This window comes from Anomaloglossus baeobatrachus, chromosome 2, assembly GCF_048569485.1.
Source record: "Anomaloglossus baeobatrachus isolate aAnoBae1 chromosome 2, aAnoBae1.hap1, whole genome shotgun sequence".
NCBI classification, from domain to species: domain Eukaryota; kingdom Metazoa; phylum Chordata; class Amphibia; order Anura; family Aromobatidae; genus Anomaloglossus; species Anomaloglossus baeobatrachus.
In genome coordinates, this window is record NC_134354.1 from 305,705,881 (window position 1) to 305,723,023 (window position 17,143).

Consider the following 17,143-nt stretch of genomic DNA (forward strand, 5'->3'; position numbering starts at 1 on the left):
TTGAGAGCTGGGAGAAAGCAAGTGTGATTGTGCTGACAACTCAGAGGTCTGGTGTTTTTTGGATGCGGTAGTTGAGGTGGCGGAGAGGGCACTTGTTGGACCACTTTAGATCCATTCAAGCATTTTCTTTTTTTTGCCATCATCTACCTTTGTTCCAGTTGTTCGTGTCCGTAAAAAAGGGAGCACATCGGATTGTCCACGGTAAATAGTAGACATCTTAAGCTGGGTTCACACTAAGCGACAGCGACAACGACGTCACTGTTACGTCACCATTTTCTGTGACGTAACAGCGACCTTGTAAGTCGCTGTTATGATCGCTGCTTAGCTGTCAAACACAGCGACGCAGCAGCGATCATAACGTCGCTGTGCTACATGTGCAGAGAGCAGGGAGCCGCGCTTAGCGCTGGCTCCTTGCTCTCCTAGGTACAGTACACATCGGGTTAATTAACCCGATGTGTACTGCAGCTACATGTCACAGTGCAGAGAGCAGGGAGCCGCGCACACTGCTTAGCGCTGGCTCCTTGCTCTCCTTGCTACAGTATACATCGGGTTAATTACCTGATGTGTACTGCAGCTACATGTGCACAGAGCAGGAGCCGGCGCTGGCAGCAAGGGCGGAGGCTGGTAACAAAGGTAAATATCGGGTAACCAGGGAAAGGTCTTCCCTTGGTTACCCGATGTTTACGCTGGTTACAGCTTACCGCAGCTGCCAGACGGCGGCTCCTGCTCCCTGCTCGCTTCATTTCGTCGCTCTCTCGCTGTCACACACAGCGATGTGTGTGTCACAGCGGGAGAGTGACGAGCAAAAAATGAAGCTGGACATTCAGCAACGACCGGCGACCTCACAGCAGGGGCCAGGTCGTTGCTGGATGTCACACACAGCGACAGCGACGGGACGTCGCTGCAACGTCACAGAAAATGGTGACGTAGCGGCGACGTCGTTGTCGCTGTGTGTGACACCAGCTTTACTTTTGCTGGAAGATGGTCTATCTTATCTTATCTTATGTTAATGGAGCTTTGCCACCTTCCCCACGGACAAACACTTTTTTTCCTTTTCCCCTTTTCCAACACGCCTGTTCCCCTTTTCACCAGCATCTGTCATTTTGCCACTCATTTTGCTTGCGACAAGATTGTGCACTTAAAATGTGGGAGTAAAAATTGAGAGGTGGTGTAGATTGCAGCAGTGGTCTAGCTTTATTGACAGCAGAATAAACAACAATAACTATTCCTGACAATGCAACTACATACCTCCCAACTCTTCAAGAAAGGAAAGAGGGACAAAGCATGCGGCGCGCGCAGCGCGCCGCGGCAAATTTTGACCACGCCCCTAGCCACACCCCTAGCCACACCCATTTGGCAGTAAGGGTCATTCAGCAGATGCCGTGGACTGTTCATTCATATTCATAGCAGTCAGAATTTTTTTTATATTTCTGTGTCACTATATGACATGTTGCTTATTTGTGCCTATCAAACTGTGTTCACACGTTGCATAAATTCTGTTTCTTTTTGTTTTTGTCTGCACCAAACTACACAATAACAATCTTGTCTGTTTTTTCCATTTTTGCTGCATTTTTTCTGCCTTTTCTCCATTATTTAATGCGTTTTTGGTTCAGATGTGAATCTGCGTTTTTAAGTGTTTTTATTGTACAGAGAAGCTTTTTCCTGCATTTTTTAAGCTCCACATAGAAACCTCCAGAGAAACCCCCCCCCCAAAAAACCGCAGAATTCAGGAGCGTCTTTTCATGGAACCACATACACTTTACTTGGACAATTAAACACAGCAGAATAAATGTGCAAAAAAACAGCAGAAAAATATGCAGCATTTACACTACATGTGAATATGGACTAATTGTCCAAGCAAAGTGGATGAGACGTCATGAAATCTCCGCTCCTGGTGCGTGGAAAGACGCCGCTGAACTGTGCGGATTTGGTGTTTCTTTCTTTATAAGCTTCAGGATTCACATCAGCAACAAACATGTATCAAATAAGGGGGACAATGTATAAAAAATACCGCAAACACGCAATAATCAGAGAACATTGTTATTGCACTCGTGGTGCGGACACCTGCAGAAAAAATGCAGCATTTACGCTATGTGTGAACACGGCCTCAGTGATACATTTTTATTACATTTTTTATGGGTTTTAATAAAGAAAAATAATAAATTGTGCCTTTTTTTTCCCGCCATTTACCGATCCCCATAAATAATCTGATCGCTGTGTTGTTCAGGTCATTACGATTACAGGGACACCAAATATGTCCATGTTATTTGCTGATTTGTGATGTTTATTATTTTATAAAAAAGTGCAATAAAATTACATTGTTCTATTTTTTTTATTATTTTTAGTAACTTTATTAGAAGAAAAAAAATCCTCTTTTCCTCTCCCTCTAGAATACAGGAGATAGAGACACTGCTGTGTACAATGGAGATGTGTCCTGTGTAATCTGCTGTGTAAGAGGCTGCATTGTAGGTTCATTTATGTGAAATCCTCCCTCTGACATCATCACTCCTAGTGGCTCAACAGCTAGAGCAGCTAGGAAAGCCAGGAGGTTGCTGGACACAAGTTTTGAACGTTGCTGGTTTGAATCCAAGGTGGTGAAGAAAAAAAAAAAAAATTGTATTTGTATTTTTTTCCTCATTTCTTTATAGTAGTTTTATGGGAACAAATGAATCTGACTCTTACACCAACATTGAGATACAGTATTTATCTATCTATCTATCTATCTATCTATCTATCTATCTATCTCTATCCCTCTATCTATCTATCTATGATTCTATCTATGTATGATTCTATCTATCTATGAATCTATCTCTATCTATCTATTATCTGTCGTGTATCTATATATCCCTCTATCATCCATCCCTCTATCATCCATCCATCCCACTATCATCCATCCCTCCCTCTATCTCTCCATTCATCCCTCCATTCATCCCTCCATTCATCGCTCTATCCCTCCCTCTATCCCTCCATTCATCCCTCCATTCATCCACCTATCCCTCCATTCATCCCTCTATCATCCATCCATCCCTCCCTCTATCCCTCCATTCATCCTTCCCTCTATCCCTCCATTCATCCCTCTATCATCCATCCATCCATCCCTCTATCCCTCCCTCTATCCCTCCATTCATCCCTCTATCATCCAGCCATCCCTCTATCCCTCTATCATCCATGCATCCATCCCTCCCTCTATCCCTCCATTTATCCCTCCATTCATCCCTCTATCATCCATCCATCCATCCCTCTATCCCTCCTTTCATCCCTCTATCCCTCCATTCATCCCTCCTTCTATCCCTCCATTCATCCCTCTATCATCCATCCATCCCTCCCTCTATCCCTCCATTCATCCCTCTATCATCCATCCATCCCTCCCTCTATCCCTCCTTTCATCCCTCTATCCCTCCATTCATCCCTCTATCATCCATCCATCCCTCCCTCTATCCCTCCATTCATCCCTCTATCATCCATCCATCCCTCTATCCCTCCTTTCATCCCTCTATCCCTCCATTCATCCCTCCTTCTATCCCTCCATTCATCCCTCTATCATCCATCCATCCCTCCCTCTATCCCTCCATTCATCCCTCTATCATCCATCCATCCCTCCCTCTATCCCTCCTTTCATCCCTCTATCCCTCCTTTCATCCCTCTATCATCCATCCATCCCTCCCTCTATCCCTCCCTCTATCCCTCCATTCATCCCTCCATTCATCCCTCTATCATCCATCCATCCCTGCCTCTATCCCTCCATTCATCCCTCCCTCTATCCCTCCATTCATCCCTCTATCATCCATCCCTCCCTCTATCCCTCCATTCATCCATCCATCCATCCCTCTATCCCTCCATTCATCCCTCTATCATCCATCCATCCCTCCCTCTATCCCTCCATTCATCCCTCCATTCATCCCTCTATCATCCATCCATCCCTGCCTCTATCCCTCCATTCATCCCTCCCTCCATCCCTCTATCATCCATCCATCCCTGCCTCTATCCCTCCATTCATCCCTCCCTCTATCCCTCCATTCATCCCTCTATCATCCATCCATCCCTCTATCCCTCCTTTCATCCCTCTATCCCTCCATTCATCCCTCCTTCTATCCCTCCATTCATCCCTCTATCATCCATCCATCCCTCTATCCCTCCATTCATCCCTCTATCATCCATCCCTCCCTCTATCCCTCCATTCATCCCTCCCTCTATCTCTCCATTCATCCCTCTATCATCCATCCCTCCCTCTATCCCTCCATTCATCCCTCTATCATCCATCTCCATCCATCCCTCCATTCATCCCTCTATCATCCATCCATCTATCCCTCTATCCCTCCATTCATCCCTCCATCATCCATGCATCCATCCCTCCCTCTATCCCTCCCTCCATTCAACCCTCTATCATCCATCCCTCACTCTATCCCTCCTTTCATCCCTCTATCCCTCCATTCATCCCTCCTTCTATCCCTCCATTCATCCCTCCATTCATCCATCCATCCCTCCCTCCTTTCATCCCTCTATCCCTCCATTCATCCCTCTATCATCCATCCATCCCTCCCTCTATCCCTCCTTTTATCCCTCTATCCCTCCATTCATCCCTCTATCATTCATCCATCCATCCATCCCTCTATCCCACCATTCATCCATCCCTCCATCCATCTTTGCAGCTGAATAACCTGCTTCTGGTGTCTCACCTGCAGTATAGAGGTCAAGATAACAAAATCTTCCTATTGCTTTCAATAGAGGCTTTAGCTCAGTGGTTAGAGCTGCTGCCTTTGAAACAATGAACTCACAGTTCCACGAGTTCGAGTCCCGGCGCCCCGAAAATCCAGAGCCGATGATAATTTAATTTATTCACTTCACTGAGGGGAGGAGCCGGGACATCAGCTGTGAGCCGCGGGAGTGCGGGACAGCCCTGATAAATCGTGCAAGTCCCGCAGAATCCGGGACGGTTGGGAGGTATGCAACTATGGCCCTTAAACTGACAGCACAGTTTGCTATTCTAATAGCGTAGTAAAAATGAGTTTGACGGTGCAATGCAGAAGTGCTGCAAATTGCTTTGCACCAGTGGGACACTAATGTTGTCCAACAGCCACTTTTTGGATGCCACTAAGTTTCCTCAGTGTTTGCTATTATAATGGCTTAGTAACAATGAGCTTGAGGGTGCAATGCAGAGATGCTGTAAATTGCTTTGCACCAGTGAGACACTAATGAAGTCCAACAGCCACTTTTTGGATGCCGCTAAGTTTCCTCAGTGTTTGCTATTATAATGTCTTAGTAACAATGAGCTTGAGGGTGCAATGCAGAGATGCTGTAAATTGCTTTGCACCAGTGAGACACTAATGAAGTCCAACAGCCACTTTTTGGATGCCGCTAAGTTTCCTCAGTGTTTGCTATTATAATGGCTTAGTAACAATGAGCTTGAGGGTGCAATGCAGAGGTGCTGCAAATTGCTTGTCACCAGTGGGACGCTAATGAAGTCCAACAGCCACTTTTATGATGCCACTAAGTTTCCTCAGTGTTTGCTATTATAATGGCTTAATAACAATGAGCTTGAGGGTGCAATGCAGAGGTGCTGCAAATTGCTTTGCACCAGTGGGACACTTATGAAGTCCAACAGCCATTTTTAGGATGCCACTAAAGCTGGGTTCACACATAGCGACAGCGACAACGACATCCCTGTTACGTCACCATTTTCTGTGACGTAACAGCGACCTTGTAAGAACCCAGTGGAGGGGCCACAAACGGGTTCACAGCAGCTCAGGGCACATATTGGCAAAGAAGGAGAACATGAGCAAAAATTGCTGAGAAAATATCGCAATTTTATTATACAAATTTTTAAAGTGCACAGTGCATCACATGGATAATGTTAGGACCAGGAGGACGGGTAGGCCCAGGAGGTGGATCCACTGGGCTGAACACCTCACCGAGGGCAAGGTGCCCGGTAGCCGGAGCACTACGGGTAGCAGGACAGTCCGTTCAGAGGAGTGGAGTGAAGAAGTCCCTGGGACCACGGAGTCTCTGAAGGTAGTCCGGGTGACGGAGCTCAGGTTCGGAGGCCGAGATGATGTCAGGCAGAATCCGGAACCAACGGAGCGAGCAGGTGGGTCACCACACGGATCCAGGGATCGGAGATGGTAGGGACTGACGAGATGGCGGACAGTCACCGTTCGGGGTTCTGGAATCGTCAGGACCAGTTGGCGAGACAGGAGCGACTCTACAAGAGAGATAGGTAAGTACGAGACAATGGCACAGGGAGACCTGACTCCTAGCTTAGCAAACACGAAGAACAGGCCCCGCCCACTTGGAAAGGAACCCTCTATATACCCTGTACCTGATCTTCAATATCCTGTTGGAGGACGCTGGCGCTTTAAGAAAAGGTCAATGACCGCGCGCGCGCCCTAATGCGCATGCGCGAGGCCCGGGTGCCAGAAGCCAGAGCAGGATGCGGTGTGCAGGAGGCAGGAGTGCCGGGCCAGCTCAGGACAGCAGACGGGCGCCGGGACCGGGGACCGGGTTGCCTGGAGGATGCAGGTGAGGGAGCATGGAGGCTGAGGAGCGGGGGACCGGGGAGCGTGGCACGGGAGCGAGGAAGCGAGGTCCGGGAGTGGGGGAGCATGGCAGAGGAGCCGGGGAGCGTGGCAGGGGAGCCGGGGAGCGAGGCAGGAGAACCGGGGAGCGTGGCACGGGCACCGGGGAGCGTGACAGATAACAAGTTATAATATGTTGCAAGAAAGGAGGATGGGGGACAGATGGTATAGACAGAGACAGTAGCCTGGTGCAGACATACAGGAAAAGAATGTTCCCAAAAAAAGAGATATAATGAAGCTCCTATATCCTTGACATGAATAAGATGAGAGACGTGTGTTAAAATGTAAACTGGATAAGAGAGACCTGAGGTCCTGTAAAGGGTAAATCAAAATAATATTGTCCCACCTGAGGGTGGGACAATATGAATGGTAGGAAACAAATTGACAAGATACCCAAGGGAGCCACAAAAGGGGGGGGGTGATATGAGTAGAGGATATTGGTGACCCTATTTGAAAGCTATAGTGCATACAAGTGCAGATGGTATACAATAGCTAAAATAGCTAAGAAATATAGTCATATACTATGCACTGATGGACAGTAAGGGACAAGGACTGGAAATAATGTAGACAAGAGTAATCCAGAAAAGTCCTTGGTATGATATACACTACTAGGCATTGGTGGAAGTGATTGAAGCAAAAGTGCTATATACCTGTGAGTGTAAAGTGTAGAATGACACTGGAATACAGTCATCTGATATGCACTGAATAGCGGTGGAAGACAGTGCTAGGAGTATTTAAAGCAGAACTTATCCAGAAAGTATTATATCACACATAGAACAAAATCGGATGTCACAGGGGAGCTGGGCAAAGTTGCCTATGTGGGGAACATAATTACCTGAGTCTGGTGGTGGAGGAAGGCCCGACGTACGTTTTGCGGTATGCAGCACGTTGCTTACCGCTTCATCATGGGGGAAAAGTCGTGGGTGGTCAATGTGTGTCATGAAGCTGACAGGAGCGGCAGTAGAACACCATCGCTCCTGTGAGCTCCACGCAGAAACTGAAGTGAATCGCGCTGTCAGCGGGGACGTCACTGAGGTAATGCCTGTGTGTGTGCGGTGATGAGTGCGGTAGAGCCTGCGAGTGCGGTGATGATGTGGGCGGTAGTGTCGGGGTGTGTGCAATGATGATGTGGGCGGTAGTATCGGGATGTGTGCAGTGATGATGTGGGCGGTAGTGTCGGGATGTGTGCGGTGATGATGTGGGCGGTAGTGCAGGGGTGCGTGCGGTGATGATGTGGGCAGTAGTGTCGGGATGTGTGCGCTGATGATGTGAGCGGTAGTGTCGGGATGTGTGCGGTGATGATGTGGGCAGTAGTGTCAGGGTGTGTGTACGGTGATGATGTCGGCGGTAGTGTCGGGCTGTGTGTGGTGATGATGTGGACGGAAGTGTCGGGGTGTGTGCGGTGATGATAAAGGCTCTCTCTCGGCTAAAGAAAACTTAACGCAACGCGTTATTTCACTGGAATTTGTTGCCTTATTATCACACTATTTGCAAGGCATCCGTCACATGCGTCACACAACGCATTGTGACGGATGCCGTTCAACGCAAGTGTGAAACCGGCCTTAGATCTAGACAGTGATTTCGCTATGCAATATGGATACAGTGTTTTTACTCTCAGGTATCCCATTCAGGTGTCAGTGATTGATAATTCTCCTCTTGCTCAAAATCATTTTACTTCTAATGTTTAGAATGTGTGCATGAAAGTGGGAAAGTTACACACACAATTAATTTCACTCACGGTCCTTCCTTCTTTACCTGCTAAACTGGTGTTGCTCATGCCCTACCATTAATTGGGAGACTTGGGAGTTAAAGTCTTGGGGTGCACTTTTGTTCCTCCAGTTGCTCAACTAAAGGGTACTTTACACGTTGCGACATCGCTAGCAATTGATAGCGATGTCGAGTGCGATAGCACCCGCCCCCGTCGGTGGCACAGTATGTGGTTATTGCTGCCGTGGCGAACATTATCGCTACAGCAGCGTCACACGCACATACCTGTGCAGAGACGTCGCTGTGACGTCCAAACAATCCCTCCCTCAAGGGGGAGGTGCGTTCGGCATCACAGCGACGTCACAGCGACGTCACTAAGCGGCCGGCCAATAGAAGCGGGGGGGGGCCGGAGACTAGCGGGAAGTAACATCCCGCCCACCTCCTTTCTTCCGCATTGCCGGTGGAGGCAGGTAAGGAGATGTTCGTCGTTCCTCCGGCGTCACACACAGCGATGTGTGCTGCCGCAGGAGCGACGAACAACATCGTACCTGCTGCAGCAACGATATTAAGGAAATAAGCGGTGTCAACGAGCAACAATTTTTCACGTTTTTGTGCTCGTTGATCATCGCTCATTTGTGTTACACGCTGCTATGTCTGTAACTGCGCTGGATGTGCGTTACTACCGAAGTGACCCTGACAATATATCATTACCGATATCACAGCGTGTAAAGCTCCCTTAAGGCTGCTTTCACACATCCGGTTTTTGCCATCAGAAAAAACTGATCCGGCATCTGCTGCAGCCGTATCCGTTTTTTTCCTCATAGATTTGCATTAGCGCCGGATTGTGCCGCATGGCTTTGCGTTCTATCCGGTTTTCACCAGAACCGGCAAAATGTGCTTTTCCGGCTACCGTAAAGAACGCAGAATGAAACTTTTTTGTCCCCGGCAAAAAACGCATCCGGCGCCATCCAGCGTGTTTTACAATGAAAGCCTATGGGCGCCGGATCCGTCTTAATGCGGTATACAACGTTTTACAGCCCCGGATTCCGTTTTTTGCTACTGAGCGTGCTCAGTAGCACAACGGATCTGTCCAAAAACTGAAGGAACTAATGGAAAATAATGATGCGATAGATACGTCGCATCCGTTTTGTTGCCGGATCGTGCCTGATGGCAAAATATTTATGAGTGAAAGTAGCCTAAAGGCCCCGTTACATGCAACGACATCACTGACGAGATATCGCTGGGCTTACGGAATTCGTGACGCACATCTGGCGTCGTTAGCGACGTCGTTGCGTGTGACACCTACGAGCGACCGCTAACGATCCAAAAAGCAGCACAAATCGTTGATTGTTGGCACGTCGTTCCTTTCCAAAATATTGTTGCTCGTTTTGGACGCCGGTTGTTCGTCGTTCCTGAGACAGCACACATCGCTACGTGTGACACCCCAGGAACGATGAACAACAGCGTTCCTGCGTCCTCAGGCAACGAGGTGGGAGTGAATGCGGCTGCTCTCCGCCCCTCCGCTTCTATTGGTGGCCCGCTGTGTTATGTCGCTGTGACGCCGCACGAGCCTCCTCCTTACAATAGAGTTTGTTCGCCGGCCTCAGCGACGTCATTAGGAAGGTATGTGCGTGTGACGCGTACTAGCGATATTGTTCGCCACGGGCATTTGACCGTGACACACGCATGACGGGGGCGGGTGCGATCGCTAATGACATCGCTAGCGATGTCGCTGCGTGTAAAGCAGCCTTTAGTCCATCTCATCTGTGTGATCTCATCTTCCTTAATTTGTTCAAAATTTCGAGGATGTGTTTTCTGAGACTGAGTTTAACGTTTACCCTTTGCCAGGGCTGTATTTTGCCTTCATGCTACCCTAGGCACTTTAAGTGGTCGCGCCCCTTAGTGACAACGTAAAACTTAGTTTTCGCACATGACATCTGTTTAAGGCAGATCTACTCTTTAAAACACTTTAAAAAGTATCAATGAGAAACGAAGGGCACTAACCACCCCATGGGGATCACCACAGGCACATCAAAACATAGCGTGAGTATAAAATATTCCCACCACACCGTCCCCACTTATATAGTGTGACTGTCATAAAACTAAAACACCACACTGTCCTCCCTTATAAATTATACCCCCCACACCTTGCTCGATTATGAAATATGATTTCTACATTGTGAGGAGGGAGCAGCATGATGTGAGGACAATGTCCCATGCATACTGCCCCCTCCTCACAATGTCCCATGCATGCTGCCCCCTCCTCACAGTGTCCCATGCATGCTGCCCCCTCCTCACAATGTCCCATGCATGCTGCCCCCTCCTCACAATGTCCCATGCATGCTGCCCCCTCCTCACAATGTCCCATGCATGCTGCCCCCTCCTCACAATGTCCCATGCATGCTGCCCCCTTGTCACAATGTCCCATGCATGCTGCCCCCTCCTCACAATGTCCCATGCATGCTGCCCCCTCCTCACAATGTCCCATGCATGCTGCCCCCTCCTCACAGTGTCCCATGCATGCTGCCCCCTCCTCACAGTGTCCCATGCATGCTGCCCCCTCCTCACAATGTCCCATGCATGCTGCCCCCTCCTCACAATGTCCCATGCATGCTGCCCCCTCCTCACAATGTCTCATGCATGCTGACCCCTCCTCACAGTGTCCCATGCATGCTGACCCCTCCTCACAGTGCCCCATGCATGCTGCCCCCTCCTCACAGTGTCCCATGCATGCTGCCCCCTCCTCACAGTGTCCCATGCATGCTGCCCCCTCCTCACAGTGCCCCATGCATGCTGCCCCCTCCTCACAGTGTCCCATGCATGCTGCCCCCTCCTCACAGTGTCCCATGCATGCTGCCCCCTCCTAACAATGTCCCATGCATGCTGCCCCCTCCTCACAGTGTCCCATGCATGCTGCCCCCTCATCACAGTGTCCCATGCATGCTGCCCCCTCCTCAGTGTCTTATTCATGCTGCCCCCTCCTCACAGTGTCCCATGCATGCTGCCCCCTCTTCACAGTGTCCCATGCATGCTGCCCCTCTTCACAGTGTCCCATGCATGCTGCCCCCTCTTCACAGTGTCCTATGCATGCTGCCCCCTCCTCACAGTGTCCCATGCATGCTGCCCACTCCTCACAATGTCCCATGCATGCTGCCCCCTCCTCACAATGTCCCATGCATGCTGCCCCCTCCTCACAATGTCCCATGCATGCTTCCCCCTCCTCACAATGTCCCATGCATGCTGCCCCCTCCTCACAATGTCCCATGGATGCTGCCCCCCTCCTCACAATGTCCCATGCATGCTGCCGCACCCTCACAGTTTTCCCATGCATGCTGCCCCCTCCTCACAGTGTCCCATGCATGCTGCCCCCTCCTCACAGTGTCCCATGCATGCTGCCCCCTCCTCACAGTGTCCCATGCATGCTGCCCCCTCCTCACAGTGTCCCATGCATGCTGCTCCCTTTTCACAGTGTCTCATGCATGCTGCCCCCTCCTCACAGTGTCCCATGCATGCTGCCCCCTCCTCACAGTGTCCCATGCATGCTGCCCCCTCCACACAATGTCCCATGCATGCTGCCCCCCTCCTCACAATGTCCCATGCATGCTGCCGCCTCCTCACAGTGTCCCATGCATGCTGCCCCCTTTTCACAGTGTCCCATGCATGCTGCCCCCTCCTCACAGTGTCTCATGCATGCTGCCCCCTCCTCACAGTGTCCCATGCATGCTGCCCCCTCATCACAGTGTCCCATGCATGCTGCCCCCTCCTCAGTGTCTTATGCATGCTGCCCCCTCCTCACAGTGTCCCATGCATGCTGTCCCCTCCTCACAATGTCCCATGCATGCTGCCCCCTCCTCACAATGTCCCATGCATGCTGCCCCCTCCTCACAGTGTCCCATGCATGCTGCCCCCTCCTCACAGTGTCCCATGCATGCTGCCCCTCTTCACAATGTCCCATGCATGCTGCCCCCTTCTCACAATGTCCCATGCATGCTGCCCCTCTCCATGAGCTCCTAATGCTGCCTTCCTCTTTTCCATAATGACACCTCCATGTTGCCCCACTCATGCTAAGACCACCACACTAACGTTTATGCTGAGACACCCCCCCCACACACACACTACTCCACTCTTGATATTGACTCTCCTACATTGCTCCACTCCATACTGATCCCACACATGCTGCCCCTTCTCCATAATGAGCTCCCAATGCTGCCCCCCTCTTATTCTGAGACCTTACACTCCCCCCACCCAATCGATTTTGTCATTGCACTATGCCTCAACCCTTGTACTCTGTCTCAAGCATTAGCCCCTCACTCCCCCAGCATCAGGCTCTCTCCCCCAGCATCAGCCTCTCTCTTCCCTCAGCATCAGCCTCTCTCTTCCCTCAGCAACAGCCTCTCTCTTCCCTCAGCATCAGCCTCTCTTCCCTCAGCATCTGCCTCTCTCTTCCCTCAGCTTCACCCTCTCTCCCCAGCCTCCCCAAGCATCAGCCTCTATCATCCCTCAGCATCAGCCTCTCCCCCAGTCTCAGCTTCTGCCTCCCCCCAGCCTCAGCCTGCCCCAGTCTCAGCCTCCCTCCAGCCTCCCCCCAGTCTCAGCCTCAGCCTCCCTCCAGCCTCACCCCAGTCTCAGCCTCCCTCCAGCCTCCCCCCAGTCTCAGCCTCCCTCCAGCCTCCCCCCCAGCCTCAGCCTCCTCCCAGCCTCAGCCTCCCTCCAGCCTCCCCCCAGTCTCAACCTCCCTCCAGCCTCCCCCAGTCTCAGCCTCCCTCCAGCCTCCCCCCAGTCTCAACCTCCCTCCAGCCTCCCCCCCAGCCTCAGCCTCCCTCCAGCCTCCCCCCAGTCTCAGCCTCCCTTTAGCCTCCCACCAGTCTCAGCCTCCCTCCAGCCTCCCTCAGTCTCAGCCTCCCTCCAGCCTCCCCCCAGTCTCAGCCTCCCTCCAGCCTCCCCCCAGTATCAGCCTCTGCCTCCCTCCAGCCTCCCCCCAGTATCAGCCTCTGCCTCCCTCCAGCCTCCCCCCAGTATCAGCCTCTGCCTCCGTCCAACCTCTGCCTCCCTCCAGCCTCCTCCCAGTACCAGCCTCTGCCTCCCTCCAGCCTCCCCTCAGTATCAGCCTCTGCCTCCCTCCAACCTCCCCCCAGTATCAGCCTCTGCCTCCCTCCAACCTCCCCCCAGTATCAGCCTCTGCCTCACTCCAGCCTCCCCCCAGTATCAGCCTCTGCTTCCCTCCATCCTCCCCCCAGTATAAGCCTCTGCTCCCCCCCCCCCCCACATGCGCAGATCTCTGGTCTGCATTAGAGACACCCCCACGCTCCTTATGAATCTTCAGCTCTGCGAGCACTTACCTGATCCAGTGCCCGCCGCCATCTTCCTGGCTCACGTGAGTATCCTCTTCTGACACCGGCTTCCATCGCGGCGTCCTGATGTGAGCTCTGCACGTGATGTCCACACAGCAGTGGATGCAGAACAGAGGAAGGAGCTGATTGGCGCGCGCATGTGACCCCGGAAGTGCAGGCGCCGGCAGTTCCGGGGTCAATCAGCTCCCTGTGCTCGGCGGCTGCAGTTTGTCTGCATTCGCGTCTTAATTGACGCGGACACAAATAAATGGAAATGCGCCTCTTCCCCCCTCCCCCCTCCGAAAACACAGCGGATTTAATCGACTCTCTAACGGAGGGGGAGAGGATCTGTAAAAAATAAATAAATAATTTTTTTTTTTTTTTTGCTGCCAGAAGGTGCCGCCCCCCGCAACCTGCCGCCCCAGGCACTGGACCACGGGTGCCTAATGGTAAATACGGCCCTGCCCTTTGCATAGGTCATATGATTGAACAATTGAATTCATACCAGTCGCAAAAATGCCCAAGTCTTGTTTGTTTAACCTCTATCTTCTAGAAAGAGATGCATTGAAAGAGTATATTCAAAAAGAGTCTGGTAAAGGGGCATGTATGATACGGCCCTCCAACTCTCCAGTAGCTGTGAGGATTTTCTCTGTCAGGAAAAAGGATGGAGGGTTGCGCCCATGCTTGGATTTTAGAAAGATTAATAAAATCATGGTCCATAATCCTTATCCTTTAAAGGGAACCTGTCAGGTAATTATGTGTTCTAACCTAGTAGCAGAGGGATGTGTTGCCTAGTAACCCCTTCCTACCCATCCCTGTGTTGTAATAATGTGTAATGTGAATGTATAAAAATGTATAAAAATGTGTTTTATTACTTATGTGTACCCTATGTAAATGAGCAGGGGCTCTAGCCCCATGGGCATTTTCATGTTTTCCATGGTATCACGTCCCTGTGGGCGTAATACTATGGATTTACATCAGCGATGTGACCGTCGCTACTTCAGATCCTGCGCATGCGCACTTACCATTCCCGCAGCCTTGCTTGCTTCTCGTCTTCAGATGCGCTTTGTGCATGCTCAGAAGACTTCTGTGGTTCCGGTCATGCGCAGAGCGCGTCTGAAGACGAGGAGCAAGCACCCAGATAACAAGGCTGCGGAATGGTAAGTGCGCAAGTGCGAGATCTAAAGTAGTGACGGTCACGTCACTGATGTAAATCCACGGTATCACGCCCACAGGGTCGTGATACCATGGAAAGGATGCGAATACCCACAGGGCGATGCAACACCCATGGGGCTAGAGCCCCTCCACATTTACAAAGGGTACACCTAAGTAATAAAACACATTTTTATACATTCACATTACACATTATTACAACACAGGGATGGGTAGGAAGGGGTTACTAGCACACACATCACACTGCTACTAGGTTAGAACACATAAATTACCTGACAGGTTCCCTTTAAACCTTATGCCTCACCTGTTTAATCAACTAGCTCAAGCCAAATGGTTTTCTAAACTTGATCTAAGGGGGGCATATAACCTCATACGTATTTATACGTAACGTTGTTAACCGAGGAAATGGGAGTAAGCTTAACGGGAATATATTCTTCTTGTATATGCTTCTGCACTATAATACATGTTTCTTTAAAGAAAAGGATTTATTTAAATAGACACATCCTTGATGTCAAATGTTTTTTCATCAAACTACACAGATTTTTTCAAATTACAGCAGATGTCATCTTAATGTTGCAGAAATCACACCTAGATCTTCATCTTCATATGAACAACTTTCAGGTTCTCCAGGGCATCACCAAGCTGTGCATAATGTGGACTGCAAGATATGTGGTGACAAAGCTTCTGGCTTCCATTATGGGGTGCATGCATGTGAAGGCTGTAAGGTAAGATACACATCTATCCTTCTCCAAACAGAATCTATAGCAGGCCATGGTCAGATGTGGCTGCAACAATTTATAAAAGAGTAAATGTAAATATGGCTTTCAAATTAATAGCAGGTCCATTATGTTGTTGAATCTTACAGTCGATTTTAGCTTGGACTCTGTAGCATCTCAGCAGAAAAATCCTTATGTAACTTGTTAAACAGTTTGTACCAAAGCCACCAGGCAGCTAGAGATGTTTATTTCAATTTGGCGTAAAAACCTTTTTTTTTTTTTTTTTCCAAATAAACAATGTGTCTACTTTTGAACTCTTTGAGCATAATGTACATGAACCACATACAGTTTTGCATACATACACAATCAGTGGAGTTGTCATGATCCAGGACCGGTATTCTCCGCTCCAGAGTTTCATAGACCCAGCCTGGTCATGTCAGGGGTTAACTCCCATCAGCCTCATTCTGGTTTCAGGAGAACCTGCATTCCTGTGCTGGTTATAGTTTTGCTCTGCAGCCTGTGACTAGTTCTGGTGAGATTTCCTGGTTTATCTGACTCCTTGCTGTTGTGCGTGACCTGTACCCTACCAACCCCCCCCCCCCCTTTTCATCCATCTGTCCTGATCCCTGACTTCTCATTCCTGTCTGTTGTTTGTGTTTCCCTCTGCATTCCTGATCTCTCGGCTTCCGACTCGGTATTGTTTCCTGACTTTGATATTTATCCTCCCTTTGCAGTGACTTTAATTTCCTGGCTAGACCCTGACAGTTTGACTACTCTATTGACCCCTGGTGGTTTTCCTGTTAGCTGCCTGCTGGAGTTAGGCTATGTGCGCACTGGAAAATGGAATTTTCTCAAGAAAATTCCGCAGGTATTCAAAGATTACCGCACCCACGGTAAAAATCCGCGGCAAACTGCACCCGAAAACCGCATGTGGTTTGCCGCGGTTTGCTGCAGTTTTACCGCAGTATTGTTCGCGGTATTGCCGCGTGCGGGTTGGGATGTGCTTTATTTGCATTCAATGCAATAAAGCACATTGAAAAAAAAAAAAAAGTAATTTCACTCTGAAATAGATAAAGAGACAGAAGAATAGATAGAGGGATAGATAGACAGACAGACAGACAGACAGATAGATAGAGGACAGATCGCTACATTTCCCACGGTCGGCAGTGAGTTCACATTACCGGCCGTGGGAAATGACCGATAATTACCTCTGCTGTCTGCTGCATTCATTCAGCGCTGTGTCTGTGACAGTCGCGGCTGGATGTAAGCCGTGCAGGACCTGTGGATTACGTCGGAGCTTTGTTTCGGGAGGGGTTAATAAAAGGGTTAACGAGGCTTGTTTGTTTTATTTAAAATAAAGGATTTTTCTGCGTGTTTATTCACTTTTCTTACGGGTTGATCATGTCAGCTGTCTCATAGACGCTGCCATGATCAAGCCTGGAGTTAATGGCGGCGATCTGCCACCATTAACCCCTTGTATTACCCTGACTGCCACTGCTACACGGCGGCAGGAAGAGCCGGGGACACGCCGGTGCTGCCGCATAATGCATGCGACAGTCCCGGGGCAGCTGCGGCTGATATTCTCAGCTGCGGGAGGTGGGAGTGAGGCGGGGGACATTAACCCTGCCCCTCTCCCTCCCCAGCC

At 50.0% G+C, this 17,143-nt stretch overlaps 1 protein-coding gene across 2 annotated transcripts in view; it reads left to right on the forward strand.

Moving 5' to 3' along the window:
- The window catches only part of PPARD (peroxisome proliferator activated receptor delta), a 278,036-nt gene that overhangs the window by 111,586 nt on the left and 149,307 nt on the right, over positions 1–17,143 (forward strand). Inside the window, exon 2 of one of the 2 annotated variants that reach the window (XM_075335866.1) lies at positions 15,362–15,507. In XM_075335866.1, the coding sequence (XP_075191981.1) occupies positions 15,362–15,507 (146 nt within the window). The remainder of the gene's footprint in view (positions 1–15,361; positions 15,508–17,143) is intronic. The other variant, XM_075335867.1, reaches the window with a different exon arrangement.